Below are 24,855 nucleotides of genomic sequence, written 5' to 3'. Positions count from 1 at the left end.
GACTTGATCACAAGCCCCACGTGGGCTCCAGATGTGCGAAACGAGGACCAAAATGGAGCCGGCTGCGAGGAGTGGGGATGCCGGGCTGGGGTGTGGGCTGGCTCGCTGAGGCTGAGGTGCCGGTGGTGCCCGGCAGTGCGTGTGCATCGCAGCAAAAGGGGTAAATGAGTTCCCATCTCCCCAAAGGGGAAGTGAAAGCATCACCAGCCCGGGCAGGAGAGCTGGACGTGTTCCCCCGCCCCGTGCTGGGGGCTGCAGGTGAGGGCAGCAGTGGGGGCAGCAGCTTGGAGAGGAGGCTGTAGCTCCCTGCAAAAGCTGTGCTGGGAATAAATTACAGCATGGGAGGGAGCATTTAAATAACCCATCTCAGTTAATGGCAGCCTCAATGGGTCCCACAGGGTTGCACTGGAAGATTTCTTATCTGCCTGATTTTTAACTATGTGTGTTGCTCTCATCAAATTTGAGCTGCCCTGACCAAGGTCTTTCAGCAGAGGCTGAAGGCCCAGCGAATGCCTTCTGCAGCACCCCCGCCACCGAGAGGCAGAGGCGGGGACCCGCTCTGAAGCCCAGCTGCCCACCGAGGACGGTGCAGCGAGGTGGCCCTGCCCGCACGTCGGGAAGCGGGGCTCGAACCTGCGACCTCGAGGCTGCTGAGCCGCGGCCCTCGCTCCCGCGCCACGGCGGCAGCATCGCACCGCCCCGCTGCCGTGAGGGGGCCAGGCCGCTAGAGGGCGCCGTGGCCCGGCGCCGGCGCGGCCCCGTGACCCGTCGGCGCGGTCGGGCAGCTCCCCCGGCACCGCCTCCCCGCTCCGGCCGGGCCGAGCCCAGCCCCGCCGAGCTGCTCCGCCGCGGCGGCCCCGCCGCGATGTGGCTGGGGCCCGAGGAGGTGCTGCTGGCCGGCGCGCTGTGGGTCACGGAGCGGGCCAACCCCTTCTTCTTGCTCCAGCGCCGGCGGGGACACGGCAAAGGGGGCGGCCTCACGGGTGAGGCGCGGTGGGGCTGAGGGGTGGCTCCGGCCCGGCCCGGCCGCCTCGGGGCCGGCGCTGCGCGGGCTCATGCCCCGCTGCCGTGTCCCGGCAGGGCCCGGTCCGGCCCGAGGGGGGCTGAGGGGCCACCCCAGGAGCGGGGCGGGGGTCCCGTCAGGGCGGGGCGGGAGCTGCCCGGCTCGGTACGGCGGCGGCTGCGGGGATGGAGCTGGGGGGCGCGGGCGGGATGCAGGCCCCGCCGGCTGCGGTGAGCCCGCGCCGCCTTTCCCCTCGCTTCTCCTCGCTGTGTGTAGCCCCCGGTGGCGGCGGCCGCTGCCTGCGGCGCCCGCAGCGATGTCCGCGCCTCGCCCCGTCCCTCCGCCCTGCTGGCAGGCGCCCGCCGGCCCCCGCAGTCGGTGGGAGCTGCGGGCCGTGCCCGGTGCTCCCCGGCTGGGGCTGCGCAGCGCCTGGCACTGCGGGGGTGCCTGTGGTCAGCGTTTGTGCTGCACGGGGGGGACACATAACTGTAGCGGGTGGCTGGGGTGATCATCTTCCCTTGTCAAAAATGGCTTCTTTGTCATCCTCGTGTTGCCTTGAGTTATTGAGGTGTTTTCTTTGTATCTTTTTTTTTTTTGGTGTGGTTTTTCAAGATGTAGAAGATGAAAGTATGACATAGTTTTTAATTAATATCTCTATAAAATTGTGCTGTGCTTGGGCCGGGGGTGAAGTTGTGTGGGTTTAGCCCAATGAAAACTACCCCTGTGTGCATATGCCTGATAGCCATGCCTGGTGACAGAAACTGTAACCGTGACTGTGACCAAGGCACAATGTTAACAACAACAAAAAATGCCCCCACTTTTAAAACACCCCATTTATGTGCAAAATGCTTACACAGTTATGTGAGTAATAAAAATGTGCTTCTTACATTTGTGAATTACGCACAACCAGTTTCATGCATTAGCCCTGTTAACCAAATATTGTAACTACAGAAATGACACATCTGAAAAACATCTTTAGTGTATTTCAGTGTATTTCATCTTTTCACAATATTTAAAATTATTTTGAATTACTCTGTTTTGTGTAACATAACTTGTGTAGTTTTGCATGTAGGCATATAATTGTGTTCTGGAATTTCCCAGGTTTTTACAGGAAGAAATGATACCTGGTGTTATTCTGGAAACATTTAAACTGGTCTATTCTTAAATGGTTTTAGCTTTGAGCCAGTTTACTTCTTGAGCTCGTTTAGCTCAGTGAGAGAGTCTTCTTCAGAGCTCCTACATGTTAAAAGCCACGCGTCCTCCTTAAGGAGCTGTACAACTGCAAGTTGACGTTTTAGGGTTAGAATGTACATATTCAGCCACACTGGAAAGGTGTTTAAGTTGCTGGCGTGCTCAAGTTCTTGAACACTTCTTCTTACTGGTCCATATGTCAATATTTGATACGTTCGGTGTTGTTACAGGAAGTATTAAAAATGACTTTTTAATCTGCATTCTGCTTAAAATTATACACAAGAAACCTGGAGCCAAAACTGCGATCCTGCCATGCTGGATACACACATATTTGTTTTAAGGATTACCAGATGAGCGTGCTATGGATGGCGCTTCTCTTGAAGTATGTTCAGTGGTATATTCCTAATCTATTACTTGCTTTTGGATAGCCAAAAGAGATAAAGGGGAGGAAGTAGCGTGTTTCATGATAATGAATGAGCTGTGGGTGAGTACAGTTTGCTCAGACTTACCCAAACCATAGGGAGGAGAGCAGGGAATTTGGCCCTCCCAAATAGCGATCCAGAGGAGCAACCATGCTCCTTCTCCAAGTTCTAATGGTAGAAAACTTAATCATGGGGATGTTGCAAAATTCATTTGCATTAAAGATGCTCATAGTACATTGTCTAGGATAACAGAGCAAAGTATCATCTTAGATACTTGATTTATCTCGTAAATAGACTTAGTTGAAATAAATGGATTTGCTTTACAAAGTCTGGTGACTGTCAGCGTTTATTCTCTAAGTGCCTGCTTTTTTAGTTAACATATCAAAAATATTTTAATTTCTGTATTCTCAAGTTTTGATTCTCTGCCTTCTTTCTTTGTTTAATCAAAGTAATTCTAGAAACACCACTGAAACCTGAGAGTACCAGTTTTTCTAGAGCTATTTGATTCCATTTTGGATGAGGTATCTTACCTACTGTTTGCATAGGTGATGCTGAAAGACACAGCATTGAAAGCTCTTCTGTGTTTTAGTTTAGTGGGCTTAAAAATCACTATTAGCAACAGAAACCCCACAGAGAAAAATACATTTCACTCTTATTAGAAAACTCTCCGGGGAAGGTGGGGAATTATAATGAGGTTTAGTGACATTTAATTGCCATCTAAACTTTATCCATTACCAGTGGGATTTGCTGTAGTTGGTTTATAGCTAATGTGCTTGCAGTGACTGGGTGTATGTCTTCATTGTCTCAACCAAGTGCCTTTGCTCTTCCATCACAGCATATGTGATACGAACATTATTGTTTTTCTTTAGTGTTGATCCTGTATTTTTACTTAACCCAATTCTTCATTTTGATTTAATTTCTTTGTTTTAATTTCTCTCTCTTTGCCTCGTAGGTCTTCTTGTGGGAACATTAGACGTGGTTTTGGATTCCAGTGCCCGAGTTGCCCCATACCGTATTCTGCACCAGACTCAGGACTCTCAAGTGTATTGGGCAGTGGCATGCGGTATGTATTGATGTGGTCCTTGTCAGGGGCTGGATTTGTGTTGTTCTATTGTCTGTTTCGTTCAGATGATCAGTTATCCCACATAGCAGTATTCTGTGACTGCTCAGGAAACTCTCTAGAGCTTCTGGTGGGGTAATGGAGGATGCCAGAAGTGACAGAACTTCCTAATGTTGTTTAAACTGTAGTTTAGGAACTTAAGGCTCTGTAAAAGCTTCCATTTCTGCAGATGTTATGCATTTTCTTTCTTCCAAGGTATATCTGTTCGCAAGGTCATAGTGAGATTGTTCAGAGAATAAAACCGTGATGATGAGATTGCTGTGGGACAATGAGTGTTGTGCCAAAACCTGCTTACCAGCAACACGGTACAAGATGGGAACATGTAAGGTCATTCAAGGTGCCAGACATTCTTTGGGGAATCTCTTTACTGTCTTGATCCAATTTATTTTCTTCTGCTGTTTATGTCTTGTAAAAGATGTATTGATATACTATATCTGTAGAATATATTACAGTAATATTTTTTTTACAACATCAAGAATCCTTGGCCTCTTTTACTTGAGAAGTGTAACTGCTGTATTAGAATACCATGGTACAACCTTCTGATGTCCGGTGGTGAACTTTGATTAAGGCTTTAAGTCCTACTGGTTGCTAACGAGAAAATATCTTTAGATGTATTCGTTAGACTGACTTTGTTTATAATAAGAATCCTCACTTCTCATTTTGTGGTTGAGATGTAAAATCTGAGCATGAAGTAAACATTGGCTAAGCCCACAGATGCTGCTGTCTTGTTTTCCCTGTTCCCATCTTCTCCCCAGGCAACCAAATAATATTCTCCCTCGCAGAGCTACTTAAATTCCGCAGAAGAGAGGTTTAGAAATTGCTGCGTTTCACAGAAACTCAGTTTCCCTTTTGAGGAAGGAGGAGGCAGAGTGGCAGAAAGAAAACAAAATGGCAGGCCAGAAACTGCATAGAAAAAAGCAGAATATTTGGTGGCCACATATGGTGCAAATCTGAAATTTTATAGTATCTTGACACTCAATGAATGTGTTGTTTTTGTACAATTTCAGGAGTGCTGTAGTTGATATCCTCTGGATCTCAGTTACTTTTAAGTGATGCAACAAGGTAAAATGAGATGGGCTATATAACAACCGAATGGAGTTTGATAAATTATTATACCGGAGTAAATACATTGTCTTCATCCAAAGTATTTTTTTATTTATATCTTGTTCTCATTTTACTGTCAAAGTAAGAATACTGGCATTCACTTCAAGTTATAAAACGTATATGGCTCTCTAGTTGAAAAATGCGTATCTTTTATTTACAGTTTATCATGTGTAAATTCTAGTGGGCAGCATTCTGGTCATGCATGCAGCTTCAGCCTTTCAGCACTTTGTTCTTATATCTCTCTTTGTAGGAACTGCAGGATTTTACTCCTTCATGTATGTCATTCTAATGTTGTTCTTAGAAAGATGTCAATTATTGAGGCCTAGCTTATTTTAGCAACCTGTCTACTGTCACTTGGTAGGGGATGCAGCTCGTGAAACAAAACAGAACACAGACTTTATTCCCCTGATATTGTTGCTGGACCTGTGGGTTTTTTCCACAACCAAAGCATCCTACAATTGATAATTCTGTGCCCTTAAAATAAGCCATTTTGTATTACTCAAAATCGTTTATACTTTAAAAGCATTGTCAGATGGCTAGGATAGATGTCAGTAAACTTATACGCAGAGGCAAAAGAAAAAATGTGTTGTCTAATCCATTGGGCTGTACACACAAACTCAAATTCATAGCCCTGCAGTTCTTTGAGACAAGACAGCTTAGTTTAGCTTCTAGTTTTTGGTTTCAGGTCCTGGAGTTATTTTTGCTTATGAAACCACAGATTAGCTGGCGTTGGGTTTTGTGGTTAGGTATCCAGCTACAAATACGTGAAGACTATTTCATTGCTGAAGCTGCCTGTTGAAAAAGAAAGGCAGGTAGAGCAGTAGCTTTAGGGAACTGCTTGCGTTGTCTGCTGCTTTCTTCTTTTCCGTCATTAACCACCCAGAGGGGTCTAATGTACTCACAGGGAAATTGAGTAGTGGGAGTAGTAGCATAGGTTGTAGTGAAGTGGGAGTCGGCCTCTTCTCCCAGGCAACTAGTGACAGGACAAGAGGACACAGCCTCAAGCTTCGCCAGGGGAGGTTCAGGTTGGACGTTAGGAAGAATTTCTTCACTGAAGGGGTCATTAGACATTGGAAGGGGCTGCCCAGGGAGGTGGTGGAGTCACCGTCTCTGGAGGTGTTTAAGAAAAGACTGGACATGGCACTTAGTGCCATGGTCTAGTTGCCATGGTGGTGTCAGGGCAATGGTTGGACTCGATGATCCCAGAGGGCTCTTCCAACCTGATTGAGTCTGTGATTCTGAGTCATGCTGTTAACATTTTCAGATATACCACTGCTTTTGCATGAAATTTCAGGAGAAATTTACTGGAATTTGTCAAAGAGAACCTTACAGATGTCTTTGATTTACATTTAAACAGAATTATTTTTGTCTGCATTTAATGATGTTTCTTATCTTGTTAAAAAAATTGAATTGCTATTTTTATTTCTTCTGCATTTTTTTTCCTGTCTACAAGAGAATATAGTGATAGCCGTTGATAGAGAGGAAGAAATCTTTTAGTAAACACAAATCTTTGAGATAATTAATGGCAACTAACTAAGGCAACTTTCTATAGAAAAGTTCTTTAAATTGGTCACACAGTGAAGCTTATCCTTTGTGAACTCTTGTGGACTGGATGGTTAAAGACAACTAACTGATACAAGTTTTGCTGAGATTTTTATTTAAGAAAGCAAAGAACTTTCTGACATGTGACTTATTTTGGTTGCTTTTTCTTTTGGAATTGTATGCTCTCTGCTGACCATTGCCCATGGAAAATGGAACCTCTTTGTAGGTGTAAAAACTTCAGTGTTCTGAAATTTCAAGGTTCTTCTGAAAGCTCATTATTTTTATTCTAGAATACCAGGAATTAAAAGAGTACTTCTTGCCTGGATTATAAGAATGCTTTTTGTCTGGGAAAAAAGCTGTGTTTGGTGTGCAGTGGCAAATAGGATGGTCTGTTGGTAGTGTGCTGATTATCCTTGGTGCCAGTGGAGAGATTTCATTAGAAACGTGATGTCGGTGTACACAAAATATCCTTTACATGTATATATTTGGGGTGTTTTATTTGTCCTGATCACTGTTTGGTAATTGTTAGTTTCCTGCTGTGAACTTGGAGGAAAAAAGACCTTGTTCTCATTTCTTTTTTCCTTTGCTCTTCCCATCACCTTTCACCCCTTCAATTAGGATCATCTCGTAAAGAGATCACAAAGCATTGGGAATGGCTGGAGAATAACTTACTGCAGACTCTGTCCATCTTTGATAATGAAGAAGATATCACCACCTTTGTCAAGGGCAAGATACACGTAAGTGACATGTTTCCCTGAAGGACTTTCAGATCCTGAGAAAGAATGGGGAGAGGTGGTTTTAAGAATTTTTTATCCTTGGGAGGGAGGGAGCGAGCAAGAGATCCATTGCAAAACTTCTCTCTGCTCCATTTTCAGACATACATACCTCATGAAATGCATACAGTATTATCAGCGTCACGTTACAGTCATAACACTGGACAAATGTATTTTGGGGAGAAAAGGTTATGAGCAGTAGATCTCAAGAAACAGCCTGCTTAGGATGCTTCTACTAAGTAAAATATAATGCCTCTTTAAAATCCTTCCGGATTAAACCTTTGATGCAGAGAGAATGTGAAACAAGGGTTCATCTAGCAACAAATATGGGAGAGAGAATTCTGGTTTGCAAGCAGTGCACTTGCTCTGCCATGATGGTCTGGAAGCCATCTCGTCTGCACCCCAGCTTCCACTGGTTTGAGTCAGACAGGTGTCTCTGCTTGTTGTGCAGTTAACACCTTTCAGATTCCCAGCCCACAAATTCTGCAGAGTAGAAACTTATAAATACAGGTTTTTTTATCAAACAGCAGCAATGTGAGTCTTTTCCAGTACTCCTGTCAGATTCTTTGTATTTTCTGTGTGTGTCTGAGAGAGATTGTGGTCATTTGTTTTTCCTTCTGGCCAGTCAAGATCTGACAGACTGTGGAGTTCTGCCCTTCCTGGCAGATGATCTTCTTCCTGTTGAAGAAGCATGTTGGCAAGTGAAAATAGACTTCAGTTCTCCTGCAGGGTGTTCAACGTGTTACCAGGCCAGCCGTGAGAAACTCAGTCAAACGTTAAACATGAATGCTTGCTGCACACGTTCAGGAGTAGATCCCAGATCCCCAACTGTCTGACTGCTCTTTCTACATCTTTACTATTTCTCTAACGTGACAGGAGAAATGATAACTGCTGTGTCATGGTTCTTCTTTCTGTCATCTGGATTTCTGCTGTGACCTTTTGCTGTATATTACATCTGTCAGCAGGCATGTTCCCTTCCATTTTTTCTCTTTCTCCTCCCATGTCCTTTCAGGGAATTATTGCTGAAGAGAACAAGAACGAGCAGCCCCAGAGTGAAGAGGATCCAGGTAAATTCAAAGAGGCTGAACTGAAGATGCGGAAGCAGTTTGGGATGCCTGAGGTGGAGAAGTTGGTCAATTACTATTCCTGCAGCTATTGGAAGGGGCGTGTACCCAGGCAGGGTTGGCTGTACCTCACCGTCAATCACCTCTGTTTCTACTCCTTTTTGCTGGGCAAAGAAGGTAAGTTATAAGCCTGCTAGGTTTTTTTCTGCTGTTTCCCATGATCTTTCTGATGCAAGTGATCTTTCGTGTGAACTTTTTTTTTTAAGCTGACAGGTTTTTTCCTTGTGGGAATCCTTTGAGCTCTATCTCAACGCATAGATCAGTCCTTGCACTCGTAGGCACTTCAGTGCTGTTTAGACTGAGTGTCTGAGTCATTTTTCAGAACATATCTCAAGTTGTACAAGTACACCTGAAGTTTTACTTCAGCTGGATTAGAGAACCAAGCAATATTTTTATTTTGGTGAGTTTTACTTGGAACTACTGCCAGGACCCCGTATTTACAAAGCTTGAACTCCTGAGTCAAAAGCTAATTCGTTGGAAAGAAAGAATGAAAACTTGAGTAATTGTAGTTGGAAGCATTTACTGGATGGGAGATGGTCCTTTTGGAACTGCATTATTTCTAGTCTAGTTAATCCCAACGATTATTTCCAAGTATTTTTGGAGAACCCAGTAATAGTATGAAGAAAATAATTGTCCATGTGTAAGAGGGGAAGAATGCTGCTACACTGAGAGCTTACTTGCTGCTTGAGCTTCATTTCTGATTGATTGTTGTTCTGCCTCGAATTGTAATAGTAGGTTTTTTGAACTTTTTTTCCCAGTTACACTGGTGATCCAGTGGGTGGATGTAACCCAGCTAGAAAAAAATGCTACACTGCTGTTTCCTGAGTGCATTAAAGTAAGCACAAGGGACAATGAACTTTATTTTTCCATGTTTCTCAACATCAACGAGACATTCAAGCTGATGGAGCAGCTGGCTAACATTGCTATGCGGCAGCTATTGGATAATGAGAGCTTCCTACAGGACAAGTCCCTCCCAAAGCCCAGGAAGCCTCTTAAGAACATCTCTGCATTAAAAAGGTATGTGTTTCCAGCAGTGAGAAGATAAGACAGATAACAGCATTGTAATAATAAATCTGCATTACTGTGTAGCTCCCGGGTGCCATGGGGTTTTCTCACTCTAGGGGCTGCATCACATACTTCAGTCATTAGCCCTCTGCCTGTTCTTTTTTTTTCCATCCCAAATTAGTACTGAATTCACACACACCCTCATGTCTTTCTTATGCATGGCTAGGCACTGTCAGAAGGAATTTTCAACTAGAAACTGTTGAAAATCCTGTTTAAAAAAATGTGAAAGAAGGAAATTACATCAGCCCCTTTGTCTGAAGTTGAAGATTTATAAAAAGTAATATACATTTGTATTGTAATAAATCCTCCTGCTGGGGGCTATTCCCTGCAGTTTCAGAATCTGATGTAACATTTAAGTTTCATAGATGCACTTGCGTATTTTATCTTGAATTGCAGGACTTACCTTGTCAGTGAAGCACGTCTGAAAGCTGAAAGAGGAGTCAGATAAGGGGTGGCATCTCAGTTAGAGAAATGAATACTAAGAATACACAGCACAGTCTGAAGGTTGTGATTGGAGTCAACACTTAACATTAGTGTTTGACTGGGTTTTTCAAGTGAGAAAAAAAACTCTGGAGACTACTCTCTACTTTCCCCCAGAGACCTGGATGCTCGAGCCAAAAATGACTGCTACCGTGCCACTTTCCGGTTGCCCAAGGATGAATGCCTGGATGGACATACAGACTGTACCTTGTGGACTCCATTCAACAAGATGCATATTCCTGGCCAGATGTTTGTTTCCAACAATTACATCTGTTTTGCCAGCAAGGCAGAGGAGGCCTGTCATCTCATCATTCCTCTCAGGGAGGTGGGGATTTCTTAGCTGTATATTAAGACTACAGGGCTTTCTTGTCTTGTGTGCTTCTAGCTTTTGTGCAGTGCTTTATAGATAGTAGAGAATCTGCTAGATCCAAATGGCCCTTGTCTTTGTCTTCTAGGTGACAATAGTTGAGAAAGCAGATAGTTCCAGTGTCTTGCCCAGCCCTCTGTCCATCAGCACTAAAAGTAAAATGACCTTCTTCTTTGCCAATCTGAAAGACCGAGATTTCTTGGTACAGAGAATCTCTGACTTCTTGCAGAGAACGCCATCCAAGAAACCATGCAGCAGCGACAGGGAATGGAAGTGGAATTTGGCTGATCCTGGTTGCGAGGTACTAAGGAAATAGCTGGGAGGAGCATTTGTCAACTTTTCAGAGTAATGCTCCTTACAGTGTGTTAACAGTGCTGGTTACCAGCACATGATGTCTCTTTGTTAGACAATTAGCAGAGGAGGGAGGCTGCCTGAGCTCAGATGCTTTATGTTCTGTTGTTCAGGAGGTTCCAGAGTTGCCTTCCAGCAGCCCACTTGCAGTTAGTCCCACATCTGCTCTCAGCAATCGACCTGTCAACGTCAGTGCCGGGGAAGTGCCAACGGCCTCGCAGGGACTACTCAAGCTCTTCAAAAGAAATTCCGAGGAGCTCTTGGGACCCAAAGGAGTAAATAATATTTTAACTTAAAACACTTAACTATAAATAGTTTGCAGTAGGTTGCAGATTTCCTGTCCTGCTAAGACTCTGAAAATGCATTTTATCCCTGGTCAGTCCTGCAGTATCACTGCTGTGTCTGTCACAGTGATAGTGCTGCATAGATGTAACCTGACCGTCCGCTTAATTTATAAGTAGTGAGATACCTGAGATACTTTATTAGAGGCTGAGAAATTAGCATTACTGTGCTGCGATGTAAATTCATGTCTGTGAAGAACTACTTTTCTTCAGATCAAGGAAGTAGAGAACTGGTATCTCTGCTTCCTAGTTGTCTTAGAACGTGGTTCTGCTTGCATTTATGTAGAGATTGGCAAGGTGTAATGCCATTGCACAGCACGTGTTAGCATTGTAAAGACTTGACTTCAAGCAAGGTGAGAACTCATTCAGAGCAGTGTAGATTAGCATACACCCTTTTATTCAGCAGGAGGAAGAAAGGCTTTAAATGTCACAATGCATTTATGTTGTGTAGTGTAGGCCTGAGTATACCCAGAAATCACCTCTCCTACAAACATAAAAATGCATTAATCTCCTAAAACTGCCATATTTGTTCCTGTGAAGGCAAAGGAGAAGATGAAGGAAGAGTCTTGGAACATTCATTTCTTTGAATATGGGCGAGGGATGTGTATGTATCGCACCGCCAAGACTAGGGAGCTGGTGCAAAAAGGAATCCCAGAGAATCTTCGTGGAGAGCTGTGGCTCCTTTTCTCAGGTAGGAGGTTGTGCTGGATTCCAGCTAGCAGGAAAAAGCTTTCTGCATATCTCAAAAGGTATAAATCTGAGCTCATTTCGGAAGAAATTAATCACAAGTTAACTCCACCTGAATGATACTTCATGGTATTTTTGCCACAAATGGACTGATTGCATTCCTGAGATTACTTTCTTTATGAAAAAGAGCCTTTTTGGCCTCCTTTGTCTGTGTTTCATTGTTGAGACCTAGACTCTAACGTGGTGATTTAATGAATTTGTTACTATGCTTTCATACCTATTTGTAGTTGATGAGTTCATGTAGCGCTTCCTGGCTGCCTCTTCTCTGAAATTGTGGGCATAAAATCTGTATTCCGAAGCTCAAGAGGTAAAGCAATGTTTGTTTGTCATTAACAGGGGCTTGGAATGAGATGGTGACTCATCCTGGTTACTATGCAGATCTTGTGGAAAAGTCAATGGGAAAGTACAATCTTGCTACAGAGGAAATTGAGAGAGATCTGCACCGTTCTATGCCAGAACATCCTGCCTTCCAGAATGAGCTGGGAATTGCTGCCCTCCGGAGAGTCTTAACAGCTTATGCATTCAGAAATCCCACAATTGGGTACTGTCAGGTAAGAAAGAAGATTTAGACTTGTTAGCCCTACACCATGACTGTGACTGACTTAAATGTTTTCTGCAGCTTTTTGTTCAGTTTCAAGCTTTCCTTCATGCTGTCCGTGTGGTGGTGTGAGAGTAGGAAAGAAGTGGTGATGTTGCAGGATCCCTTAACTGTCCTTTGGATATAGCATTTAAATAGATTTTGCATGTTTCTCTTAGGTCTAATGACAGTCTTTTACTAGTTTTCCTGCTAGAGCTTTCTCTAGTTCAGCAAAAACATCTTCTGGTTTCATTAAAAAGAGCAATTAAATCGAGTAAGTGATGATGCACTTGGGCAGTGTATTGAAAATGAAGCCAGTTGCTGGTTTGTGAAACAACTCAGTGGAAATTCAGATTAATTTTGTGTATTGCTCTGGTATTAGAGGTTCTCATTATGTTGTTCTGTTATGACCACATTGTTACAAAGGTTTTTATGAAAACTTTGAAAATTATACTTAGTCACATTGATTGGTGAAAGTGCTTGACAAAAAGTAGTTGTATTATTTGCGTCCTCACAAACAGAGGAACTGAAACAGGAAGGTAAATTGGCTCAAGGTCATCTGTGGACTCAGATACCAGTAAAAGCTGGAAATAGATGTGACTCTTAGTGACAGTTTTGCTGTATTCATGCTTTTTAAGTTTAGCTGGTCTGTAATGACAGAGCTTTCATGAACATCTTCGTGTTTCTCTCTTGTATCTGCATATTTAACTCTGCCGGCTCGTAGGCCATGAACATTGTTACGTCGGTACTGTTGCTGTACTGCAATGAGGAAGAGGCTTTCTGGCTCCTAGTGGCTTTATGTGAGAGGATGTTGCCAGATTACTACAACACAAGAGTAGTGGGTGAGTCTCTGTCAAATTCATGCTGGAGCCTGGACTTTCAGCTACAGTTGCACCAGCATCTCTGAGGAGCATTTTGTTGTTCAGAATGAATTAAATGTGATGCATTTTAAAGATGATGAAGCACAACCCTGTTCCCTTTAAAGTTGCAGGTGTGTGATGGAGACGTAGGAAGAGACACTACAGGCTACCAAGGTAGTAGCACTACCTTGTAGTAACAAGGAAGATGAAGTCACTAAAAATTGGTAGCAGGAGGGACCATTAGCAGTAAGGAGGCATGTCTAGAAGAAAATTATTGGGTTATTTTTTACCCATCTGAATGATGTATTAAATCTTTGGAATAGGCTCCCAGGAAAGGTTAGTGAAAGCACCACTTCATGGGCTTTTAAAGTTGGTCTGTATAAAAGAGTATAGTTTGATGTAAATACCATAATATCAGTAATCCTCCACCCCTTCTTTCAGGAAAAATGCATAGATCAATGAGAGATTCTCTTTCTGCATGCCCTGCAATGTCGGAGTAGTCTCTGTCTAAATATGATATTTTTATTGAGAACAAGGAACAAATCTAAATAAATGTTTTAATTTTAGTTCTGATGTTAAGAGGCTTATATGAAATTAAAGTGAACTTACACTGCTTTGTTTAATAATTTATTGGCTTGGGTATAATAACATGATACCACCAGAGTATAGTACCATGATACCACCAGTTTGAGTTCTACCATTGTTTTTGTTTCTTTTCCCAGGTGCACTGGTGGACCAAGGCATCTTTGAAGAACTTACACGAGAGTGTCTTCCACAGCTGTCAGAAAAGATGCAGGACCTGGGAGTGATTTCCACCATATCCCTTTCCTGGTTTCTCACTCTCTTTCTCAGTGTCATGCCCTTTGAGAGTGCCGTGGTCATTGTTGACTGTTTTTTCTATGAGGGAATCAAGTTTATCTTGCAGGTGTCATTGGCCATACTTGATGCCAACATGGAGAAGTTGTTACAGTGCTGTGATGAAGGTGAAGCCATGACTGTTCTGGGCAGGTACCATTCATTGTTCTTATTTATAACTAAATAGTAACGGTACCCTTTTAGTCATCATCTCTTTCTACCTAATTCCATTACGTAGCAGCTCACAGATAACTGTCTAGGATGTAACTTGAGCTTCAGAGAGGTTTGCTATTGCTTTCTGCAACAACTTAAATTAATTTTTGGCTCAAGTATGGAGGAATCCCATATTTTTGGAATTGTTTGCTTTGCAGCATAATGCATTCCTGCTTTTGAGTTTGAATTTGAACTTTGACGGGTTGTTTTTCCGAAATTCACAGAAGAATTCTGATCCTTTGTTAAGAACAGATCCTGGCAGGAATCGCATTCTAGAAACATAAAACTTTATCAAGCAGGTATCTCCCAAGTCTAGTAAATGTAAGATTTTGTTGTTTGAATTGTGAATCTCTTCTACATGCAGCAAGATCTTCAGCTCACTACTTGAAGCCCACTTTAAAAAGAGTAGATACCCCAAAAATAGGGTGAAAATCAACTATACTTCAGATAGATTGAGGGTAGCATTGCAGGTTAGCTGGGAAAAATTAAAATTTTCCTACACGTTTAGATTAAGGATACAAAGAAGCTGGGAATGATGTGTTTGGGATATTACTTCTTTTCCTGGACACTAATCATGGAGTCTTGCATCTGCTCTGTTTTTTTCCCCACAGATATTTGGACAATGTAGTTAACAGACAGAGCGTCTCTCCCCCTATTCCCCACTTGCATGCCTTATTGACGAGTGGAGATGACCCACCGCTTGAAATTGACATCTTTGAACTCATCAAAACATCCTATGAGGTAAGGTATTTTGTTTATTTCTTCAAAACTGCCATCTCTGTTTGTTATTGGTTTCTTTTATAAAAGTGTCACCAAATTCATCTTACTTGTCTGAGCTATTCAGTAGAAAAGCCTGTTAACTTTGGTGTTTCTAGTGGAATCTCATATGGGTCCTATTAAAAAACAGGGCTGGAAGGAATAACAACCTGTCTATTCTCTTATCTCTGCCACAGTATAGGATCTGTATTTCTGTCAGTCCTGACAGATACTTTTTCAGCTGTTCTCTAGAAACCTCTGATGCTGGATTTCTCATGAATTCTGAATGACTTCTCTTGTAGGACAGGGATAAACAGGGAATAGATCTCCAGTTTTTCCTCACCTTTTTGCTGCTAGTAAAAGGCTTCTAGGGGTTTTAGATCATCTCTGAGGGCATAGTACACTTGTTAAAGAACATGTAATTGAACAGGGGTTGTTCTTTGTTTAGGAGATGATGTTGACCTGGTCTGCTTCCTTTCTTGTAGAAATTTAGCAATTTGAAGGCAGATGACATTGAACAAATGCGTTTTAAACAAAGGCTGAAAGTGATCCAGTCTCTGGAGGATACAGCCAAGAAGAGCGTGGTATGTGACTCCCAGATTGAGTGAGCTTCCAAATGGCATATTAATGGAATGTGTTTTGCTATAAGCATCTAGAAAGTTTGCACTGCAGCAGACCCAGTTTTTAAGTGACTTAAAGAATTGCAGTTCGTGTGAAAAATGAATTTACTGGCTAGAATAATGGATTTTGTTTTCTTCCTCACATGGTTCTAGTTAATCTAATAAAATAGACTGAAGTGCTAGGGTGTGATCGAATGAGATACTTGTCACGGAGGGAGATAAAAACCACTTGTAGGCCTTGTAACAGTCTCCACTGCCTAGTGCTGTCTGTTTTACTGCTTGCCTGGAATCTTTGAGAAAAGCTAGCTAGCATATAATTATTTTCCTGCCATTTAGAGAGTGTGCTGGCTCATTAGGGAATTCTACAGAAGGGTCCATGGCCAAAGGGGAATGTCCATATCTATTGCAGTTATCTCCCATGTCCTAGGTGGAACCTCATCCACATGTTTCTTTCACTGTTGTTTTTCAATGCGTCTGAGTCAAACATATGAAGATAAAAACAAGAGGGAGGGACAACACAGTCTGCACAGCCAGGTCTGCACAAACAGGAAATAAGCGCAGTAATTTTTTCTAGCTGCTCAAATGTCAGCAGTTTCTGCTTGACCAGAAACTGCCTTCCTGACCTGTAATCCATAGCAATGGGAGATGTTAGAATGGTTATGTTTTCCCTCACATCCTGTATCAGATCTCCTTGCACTTGTTTTCTTCTTTTCTATGTTACACAGATTTTTCAGTGAGTCATATTTAATTTTTCTAGCTTTGAAATAAATTGTTCACTCTAATTCCTCCCTAACTATAGGTCCGAGCTGTGTCTAGTGACATTGGTTTCTCTATTGAAGAACTAGAAGAGCTGTATGTAGTGTTCAAGGTAAGAAGCTTGAGTGAGGAAGAATGTGTTCTGACACAGGGACAACAAATATCAAAATAAGTCTGAAGGGAAGCAATTACTTTGCTTTGATTCTTAATTTAACCTATCAGAAATAGATGTGGCATTCTGTTATACATGGTTATACATGGTGCCAGTGAGACTGGCCCTGTTACTATCCGATTGATTTTTTTTTTTTGTTTCCCAAAGATGGCCAAAACACGTTCGCAGTATTTGAATGATGCTTATTTAGAAAGAGATTGTGGAGTCAATGGAAAGGAATGTCACATAGCACTTAAAACAGGCAGCTGGGATTGACTGTACCTCAATTTTTATTCTCAAGTTTGCCATTGACTTGCTCCGTAATTGTGACAAAGTTACTTAAGTGCTTTGCTTCTGTTTGTTAATGTATGTATTTTTAAAAGAGTGATGTTACCCAACTGCATTTACCAAGTCCAGTAAGACTTTGAACAGAGGCAACAATCCCAGCTATCTGTTTAAACTACCTTGTTGGAGAAAAAAAAACAGATTCCAGAGTATTTCCTCATGACTGAATTGACCTCTTTGTCACACTGCGATGAAATTACTAAAGCTAGACAATTTTCCTTCCCAGACATTGTTGTTATTAGTCCCTTGGTCAACAATGTTACTACTTGCATTGTTTAATTTAATTTTATTTCTATCACCCATGTTTACAAAGGTCTTTGTATGTGGTGTCTCAGTCTTCTGTATTGAGAAGTATTGACAATGAGCTTTGCAAATCAGTATTGACAATCAGTTTTGCCAGCTGAGTTGCACTGTGCTGTAGACTCAGAAAGAGAGGCTTAGTTCTAAAACCTGCATGTTCCCTTTGCAGTAAAGCCTGAGTGTCATTTTGTTCAAACCTGAAATCATGTTTTTTGTATTTTTCACTTAAAATGGTTCTTCATGCTTTTTTTGAAATCCCTGCCTCTTCCTTCATTTCATATTATTTTGTAGTGAAGTAACACTAGGAATAATGGGGGAGATAGATAAAGTGTTTCCTGAAATGTCTCTTCTCTGCTCACTCAGTGCTATTCTTGAGCTATAACAAAGTCTTCATTCCTGTGGACTGTTGTAGTGTGGTATAATCTGACCTATTAATCCTTTTCCTCCAAAGGCAAAGTATCTGATGAGCTGTTACTGGGGAAATAATCGTGCTGCAGCTGCCCACCGAGATCAGAGTTTACCCTACCTGGAGCAGTATCGCATAGACATGGAGCAGTTCAAAGAGCTGTTCATCAGTTTGACCCCGTGGTCCTGTGGCGCACATACGCCTGTGCTAGCAGGGCGTTTGTTCCGGCTTCTGGATGAGAACAGGGATTCTCTCATCAACTTCAAGGAGTTTGTGACAGGGATGAGTAAGTGGTGGTTTTGGAGATGATGGAATATTGCAAAAATTGTTTCTCTCCTTTTCCAAGCAGAGAACTAAAAGGAGATAGTGTATTTGCACTGTCATGGGGGGAGGGTGACAGCCTTACAGGAAGCCTCAGGCAGAACAAAAGGTGCCTTTTTGCTGCTAGGCAATCCCCCTTTTTGGGAAATGATAGGTGGCAAACCAACAAAATGCAGCTTTGCTGTACATTTCTTTACTGCTCTGCACAGGGCTTTGTGCAGTTAGTGTTTCCTCATTGCATGTGAACTCATTCTAGTTTGAGCCTGTGACCAGAGGGTGATTCTTTATCCTAACTGCTGTTTTCTTAACCATTTTTTTTCTTCACAGGTGGGATGTACCATGGTGACCTCACTGAAAAACTCAAAGTACTTTACAAACTGCATCTGCCTCCTGGTGAGTGATTGCTTTCATATATTGCTACTGTTGAGCATGGTCTGTTCTAACATGCAATTGAAAAGGGATGCCTCGTGGATTTTGCTAATGAACTGCTGTTCAATTAGCTTAGAGATCTCAACACTTCCTTCTCTGTAAATACAGCACTGAATCCAGAGGAGACAGAGTCTGCTTTGGAGGCCACAAGTTACTTCACAGAGGATCTTACAACAGAAGGTAATACAATATTGCTGCCTTTACCTGTCAGTTTAGGCAGGAGTTACAGCACAAATCCATGTGCTGAGAACAGTGATTTTTTGCAAAGCATGGTCTCGTGGTGGCAGTATGTTAAGATTCGCTGTCTTTGTTGCATAATGGGAAAGAAGTTTGGAGCTTAAACTGCTTAGCGCCCATTTCGTGCAGGACCCCTCTGAAGCACAGTTACAGACTGCTGAGGAGGAGCAGTGTGCTTTTACCAGCGCCTGTCTCCCACCGTGATTTAGGTTTTTCATGCAAGTCTCATTGTCTTTCTTCTTGTTTTTGTTTCCTTCTGTCTGTCTATGTCTGGCCTTTTCTTCTATTTTATCTGGGATATTGTCCCCTCAACCCCTTTTTCTGCTGCTCAAGTATCTCCTTTTGTCTCAGAGCTGGATTTCTGCCTGCACTGTGAGTCTCAAGGTCAGTCCATGAATTATGTGCATGCATTGAGCATGGCTATAATGCTGATACCATCTGCCAGCACCAATGTGCTGTTTTAAATACTCTGAAGTTGCTGCTGCTGCTCCTCTCTCAAGACACTCCCACTATGAATGAAGTGCTATAAGTAATTCGATATTTTTCAGTATATTCTACCTATTGAGTTTCAACCTTGGTCAAAATAGGTTTTGTCTGGCTCCTTTCAGTGGTGTTTATCTCACCCTATAAACTGGTGGGCGGAAAATAAGCTCAGAGCAGAGCATGGGAGGTGCTAGGCGTGCTGGCCTGGGTAGATGATACCTTCTAATTTAAAGGCATAAGGATGCCTGTCATTGAATTGTAAAACTCTTAGTAGACTAATTTACTGTATTTCTTAAAATATAATTTTAGAGATTGTCAGATAGGAGGTGAAAGTATGTCATTCATGTGAAATGTTTACCAAAATATAGTTATGCTCAAAAAAATGTAAGTAGTTGTGCTGTTTGGTGCTAGATGGCTAACTTAACAGTCTGAGTTGAGCCAAGATTTCCCATAAAGTCTAGTGACAATATAGGGAACCAGAGTGAAGTTCATGAAGTTAGACTCTGCAGATTACTCCCAAAGTGTCAGTTCAGTCAGTGAATAATGGTGAGTGTAGATATTAGTCACATATGTGCTTAGTGGTGGTTTGGTTTTTTTCCATTCATTATCTTGCTTTGGATGATTTAACTTCTTTGTCTCTAAGCCATCACATTACTTAGCTGTCTTTCACATCTGTGTTTCACCCTTTCTTTTGAGAGTTCTGCCCTCTACTTCAGTTCTTCAACCCACTTTTTCAGTGTGGCTTTTTATCCAGTTCATCCCATCAGCCTCTTGCTTCCATCTGGTTCTGTTCACTCCTCCAAACATGATGTGAGAGTGTGAGATCTAACTTCTATTAAATATGTTCTTCTATGATTTTAATTTGTATATGAGTTGTCTTATGTTCTTCATGTGTTGTATTGCTGAAAATCAGCTATTAATCATTCTTCTATAATTCCATAATTTTTTAGAAACCCAAGAAGATAAAGGAAGGAGAAATGAGAACGGTCCAGAAAGAGGTAATTTCATCATAAACAGACCACATTCTAGTCTTGTCTCTCTCATATTATGAACTATTCATTGTCCGTTGCTGTATCAAGGAGACCTTTCAAAGTGTCCCTTGTTGGCAGAGGTAAAGTGGGATGTGAGATGGGAAATAAATTTCTCTTACGCCTTACTGCTTTGACTCTTCTACGTACCAAGATCATAACATTTGTAAATTATGTTTGGTAAGTTGTCAACTTATAGAGTTCATTTATGAGAAATCCAGCTGATGCAGCAGTGTTAACATTTTTGCTCTACTGAGCTGGATCAGATAAACTAGCAGAAAACAATGCAGCCTTCCTGGTAGATGCTTTCCTGAACTGTCCATAAAATCTGCTTCCAGCATGATTTTTCCTGGCACAGCATTTGCTTTTTAAGTGTGAAACCATTGACCACCTGACGGTAGTGACTTGTTCTTGTCTTGCAGAGGAGAAAGGTACCAGTCCACAGGACTACAGATACTACCTAAGAATGTGGGCCAAGGAAAAAGAGTCCAAGAAAGAAACCATTAAGGATCTGCCCAAAATGAGCCAGGTAAGAAGTGAGTATGAAGGTTTCCAGTTAGAGACAGCTTAGTGGGGAATTCAGCAGTATGCGCAGCCATTTTGCCAGTGCACTCAGTCCTTGCCTGTAGATTGCCCTGCTGCTCTGGTCTGGTGAGCTTTAGAAGCTTCTAATTCCACACGTGTGTGTTGAATTCCTCAGTGGACGTGGACAAACTGCTTTGTTTCCACCAATCAAATGTATTTGATTCTCTCTGCTTCCCAGACCAATTTTTCTTCTGAGGACTGCAATCTGTGTTTTCCCTCCAGAGCAGTATGTTTCAAATATGCCATCAGTCATACAAACTTGTTTGGCTTTTTTGGTTTTGCATTGCCTCGAGTTACAGCTGCTTGGTGGAGAGCAAAGAATGTGGTTACAGGAAAGAGAGTCTGATGACTGGTGTGATCTTTTCTGTCTCTAATTTCCTTGACGGGTGCTACTTAAAGCAGTTTGGAAATGCTTAAAAGCTGACCACTAAAGAGTAGCAGGACAGAAGTAAAACTTTAGGTTTTCTCAGATGTGACTATGTGAGTACTCTGGTCATCTGTCAGCAAAAAGCCCAACCACTGTTAAATTGCTAGCTGTGTCTCAGTTTAGCCACTACAGCAGAGAGAGAACAATTTGCCTGTATTGGACTGTTCTGAATCAGTACAGTATGTTGCCACTTACTTGGTGGGGAGGCAAATAAACAAGGAGTCAGTCAACATGGTGCCTGTTGCTTCATCTGCCACTGTCAGCTTTTTTCACCCTGAAGTAAGATTTTTGGTCTTTGTGTTTTAAAGGAACAATTCATAGAGTTATGCAAGACCCTTTACAACATGTTCAGTGAGGACCCGGTGGAGCAAGAGCTGTACCATGCAATTGCCACAGTAGCCAGTCTCCTTCTGCGAATTGGAGAGGTTGGAAAAAAATTCTCCAACAGGCCCATGAGGAAGTCTGAGGACTGCAAAGCAAACAATACCCAAGATCCTGTGAGTGAAGAGGAGTCACCAACATCTGAACAGAGTCAGAATTCAGCAGTGGAGCAGCACCCTCGAGCTGACCATGAGGACAAAACCTGCAGAGATGCTCAGCCTGAGAAAACACAGCACGAGAACCAAACTCTAGGAGATGGGTCAAGGGAAGGACAAGGCTCTCCTTTACAGCTGCTATCAGATGATGAAACCAAAGATGATATGTCCATGTCTTCCTACTCAATGGTCAGCACAGGCTCCCTGCAGTGTGAAGACATTGCAGATGACACGGTGCTCGTTGGTTGTGAAGGCAGTAGTTCAGCTGCCAGGTATGGTAGTACCATTGATACTGACTGGTCTATCTCTTTTGAGCAGATCTTAGCTTCCATGCTGACAGAAGCAGCCCTTGTTGACTACTTTGAGAAAAAAGTCAACATTCTCCAGAAGATCAAAGATCAGAAGAAGGTAGAGAGGCAAGTCAGTTCATCCAGTGACTATGAACTTTCCTCCGTGTCAGGGTGAACTCAAGAAAGCAGAAATTGTCTTTGGGAGATAAAACAGGGAAATAATACGGCAGATGGCAGGATGGTTTGGTATTTTGTATTTGGGGTTTTTTTTGTTTAATCAGAGACCAGTAACTACACAATTACAATAGATTCCAATCGATAAGGGGCTTCTGACAGTGACTGTTTTGTGTAGGTGCTGCTTTGGCTACTCTTGCTGACAGATTTACATTCTCAAGAGCCATTAGAACCTAATAGCCCCTGACATATAGAATTACCACCATAAATTATGCATGTCTGCCTTTTGCTGTCTTTTATTTTAATGAAGTTTTATTTCAGACAGTAACTGCTCCTTGCCTGCCCTTGTTTGCTGTAGGTTCCTGGGTAACTTGCATAGCAGATGCAGCCTGGCTTGAAACCATGTTCACCTCTGGCTGCCAAGCTGAGAGCTAATGCAGTGTAGTCAAGTGCTATAGGACCCTGACCTATAAATAGTCTTGTAAGTTCTTCAATGCTGTTCTGTGACTCAGCAGCTATAATGCAAATGTGCCCCGCTGCTCCCAGCACCATAAGATCTAAACGCAGACATTTCTCAGATCTGCAGGTTTCTTTCAGATGTGATTAGGCATTTTCATAGTGTATGATCACTTTCTTTCTCCTTCAGCATTCAGGAGTTTTCAGACGAACCTGGTTTTCTAGATTTGCTTTTCTAATTCTTTGAAAGCCATTGTTTTTAGTTTGTCTGGGCAGCCACAAGCTCCTTGACTTCAGTGCAGAAGCAATATTAAGTCAATCAATGGGCTCATGATGGTTATAATGAGGGAATATGTTCCCAAATTAGAAGTCAGTGAATCAGCCTCAGTGTTACAGGGCAGTGGCACACTGGTCTGCTGGACTTCCCTGTTGATAGAAAACATTTGGTGTTTCTTGCTGATTCTCTGTTTTTACTAGCTAGTAATGGGTCCAATTTTTAGGAGGACCCCTAAGAATAGTCTGATCAGTCAGCCCTCACAAATGCTTGGGGCAGGAAGATGTGCAGAAGTGTCGTGCCACCTGCAGCTGCTCAGTGTGTCCTCTCTGAACATCTCCTGTACAAAGAGTCTAGCAATGGATGTGCTCTTAGAAACTACTACACAGCAAAGGGCACTTATACCTAAAGAGGAAGAATTCAAAGCAGTGTGGCCCTCTGCCATCAGCCCGTTATGGGAACCTCAATAGACTCGATCTCTTTCCAGTTAGAGACAAAATAACTGGGAGACTGAGTGACTGCTCTTTTAAATCAATTAAGACCAGAAGAAACTACGAGTAGTTAGACTTCTGGTAGTAGGGCGGGCACTCCAAGGAAGGAGAATTAATGCTGTTCCTACAGATAAATTCATCTCAGTACGCAGGCATCTGCCTTGCAGAGCCAGAGCGAGAGATGCTGCGGCAGAGCAGACCCTGCACTGAAGGCAAGGTTTGCTACAGCTTTTGGCTGGGATTTGGAGTGTAAAGGATGGGAAGGACACGTACGGTTGGATGTTCCCATTTAACACTACTTGGTGTGCTACTCAGTGTTAATTCCTCCTTGTGACATTCTCTGTATGTATTCACAGCTGGTACATATTTCTTATTTCTCTGCCTCCTCTGTCCTGTGTCACTGGAGAGCAGCCATTAGTAAAACTGCTTTTACTAATTATTCCGTAATTTATTGTAATTTTTTAAAAGTACAAATAATACATGTGATTTTACACTGTCTGTCTGTCTTATCTGTCATGTACTCAATAAATGAACCAGAATCCTATGGGCAACTTTGACTGCCTTTTATTTCTCTGAGCTTTTGGAATGTTGCTTGTTCTTTGTCCATGGCAGTTATCTGAAAGAGCAGACTTGATGTGACTGGGGTCTGCCTTTTCTTTCTTTTTCTTTTTCTTTCTTTTTCTTTCTTTTTCTTTCTTTTTCTTTCTCTTTCTTTTTCTTTTTCTTTCTTTTTCTTTCTTTTTCTTTCTCTTTCTTTCTCTTTCTTTTTCTTTCTTTTTCTTTCTTTTTCTTTCTTTTTCTTTCTTTTTCTTTCTTTTTCTTTCTTTTTCTTTCTTTTTCTTCCTTTTCCTTCCTTTTCCTTCCTTTTCCTTCCTTTTCCTTCCTTTTCCTTCCTTTTCCTTCCTTTTCCTTCCTTTTCCTTCCTTTTCCTTCCTTTCTTTCCTTCCTTTCTTTCCTTCCTTTCCTTCCTTCCTTTCCTTCCTTCCTTTCCTTCCTTCCTTTCCTTCCTTCCTTTCCTTCCTTCCTTTCCTTCCTTCCTTCCTTTCTTTCTTTCCTTTCTTTCCTCCTTTCTTTCCTCCTTTCTTTCCTCCTTTCTTTCCTCCTTTCTTTCCTCCTTTCTTTCCTTCTTTCTTTCCTTCTTTCTTTCCTTCTTTCTTTCCTTCTTTCTTTTCTTCTTTCTTTTCTTCTTTCTTTTCTTTCTTTTTTCTTTTCTTTTTCCCTTTTTTGTCTTTTTTCTTTTTCCTTTCTCCTCCTTTCTCCTTTTCTTTTTTCCTTCTTTTTTCTCTCTTCTCTCTCCCCTCCTTCCCCACTCTCTTCTTTTTCTCTCCTTGCCTCTGTTTTTTTTTTCCTTTTTTTTCCCTTTTTTATTTTTTTTTTAAATTATTATTCTGCATATTTAGTTTTTCTAAATCACGCAGCTTCAGGTAGGTGCAGACATGCCTTGATTACGCAGGTGCAAACACGGGATGTTTTTCCCCCTGGCAGAAGGTCGCTGTTCCCGAACACCCGCCCATCACCCCCATCTCCCCCGTCCACGCCGCCCGGGCGAGCTCCTGCCGGGCGCTGTGTGAAGCCTTCCCGGCTGGAGGCAGCTCGGGCCACTTAATTCATTTTTTTAAGAAAGGACAAGACGCTGCTTGTCAAACAGCCCGGTG

General features: G+C 42.3%; 1 protein-coding gene across 5 annotated transcripts; it reads left to right on the top strand.

Moving 5' to 3' along the window:
- The first annotated feature begins 823 nt into the window (after nt 1-823).
- On the top strand, nt 824-23,744 carry TBC1D9B (TBC1 domain family member 9B). 5 transcript variants are annotated; one of them, XM_068408598.1, is made up of 22 exons: nt 824-983; nt 3,569-3,679; nt 7,001-7,119; nt 8,168-8,396; nt 9,038-9,296; nt 9,942-10,149; nt 10,280-10,492; nt 10,656-10,817; nt 11,424-11,574; nt 11,967-12,181; nt 12,932-13,049; nt 13,790-14,075; nt 14,747-14,876; nt 15,377-15,475; nt 16,311-16,379; nt 17,515-17,755; nt 18,118-18,183; nt 18,328-18,399; nt 18,808-18,840; nt 19,890-19,937; nt 20,390-20,496; nt 21,288-23,744. In XM_068408598.1, the coding sequence occupies exons 1-22, from the start codon at nt 866-868 to the stop codon at nt 21,978-21,980; spliced, it is 3,747 nt and encodes a 1,248-aa protein (XP_068264699.1). In that variant the 5' UTR covers nt 824-865; the 3' UTR covers nt 21,981-23,744. The 5 variants fall into 5 exon arrangements, with proteins under 5 accessions (XP_068264699.1, XP_068264698.1, XP_068264700.1 ...); XM_068408597.1 differs by having other exon boundaries at nt 18,790-18,840; XM_068408599.1 differs by lacking the exon at nt 18,808-18,840.
- The last annotated feature ends 1,111 nt before the right edge of the window (nt 23,745-24,855 follow it).

The sequence above is a fragment of the Nyctibius grandis genome, chromosome 10, assembly GCF_013368605.1.
Source record: "Nyctibius grandis isolate bNycGra1 chromosome 10, bNycGra1.pri, whole genome shotgun sequence".
In the NCBI taxonomy this organism is placed as follows: domain Eukaryota; kingdom Metazoa; phylum Chordata; class Aves; order Nyctibiiformes; family Nyctibiidae; genus Nyctibius; species Nyctibius grandis.
The sequence above is the reverse complement of the archived record's forward strand: the minus strand, read 5'-3'. Positions and strand labels throughout refer to the sequence as shown.

Bases quoted from the DNA above. Each gene is read 5' to 3' on its own strand.
- TBC1D9B (XM_068408597.1), top strand. From the start codon at position 866: ATGTGGCTGGGGCCCGAGGAGGTGCTGCTGGCCGGCGCGCTGTGGGTC. The intron at 984-3,568 runs GTGAGGCGCGGT...TTTGCCTCGTAG, and splicing joins CAAAGGGGGCGGCCTCACGG to GTCTTCTTGTGGGAACATTA. The intron at 14,877-15,376 runs GTAAGGTATTTT...CCTTTCTTGTAG, and splicing joins TCATCAAAACATCCTATGAG to AAATTTAGCAATTTGAAGGC.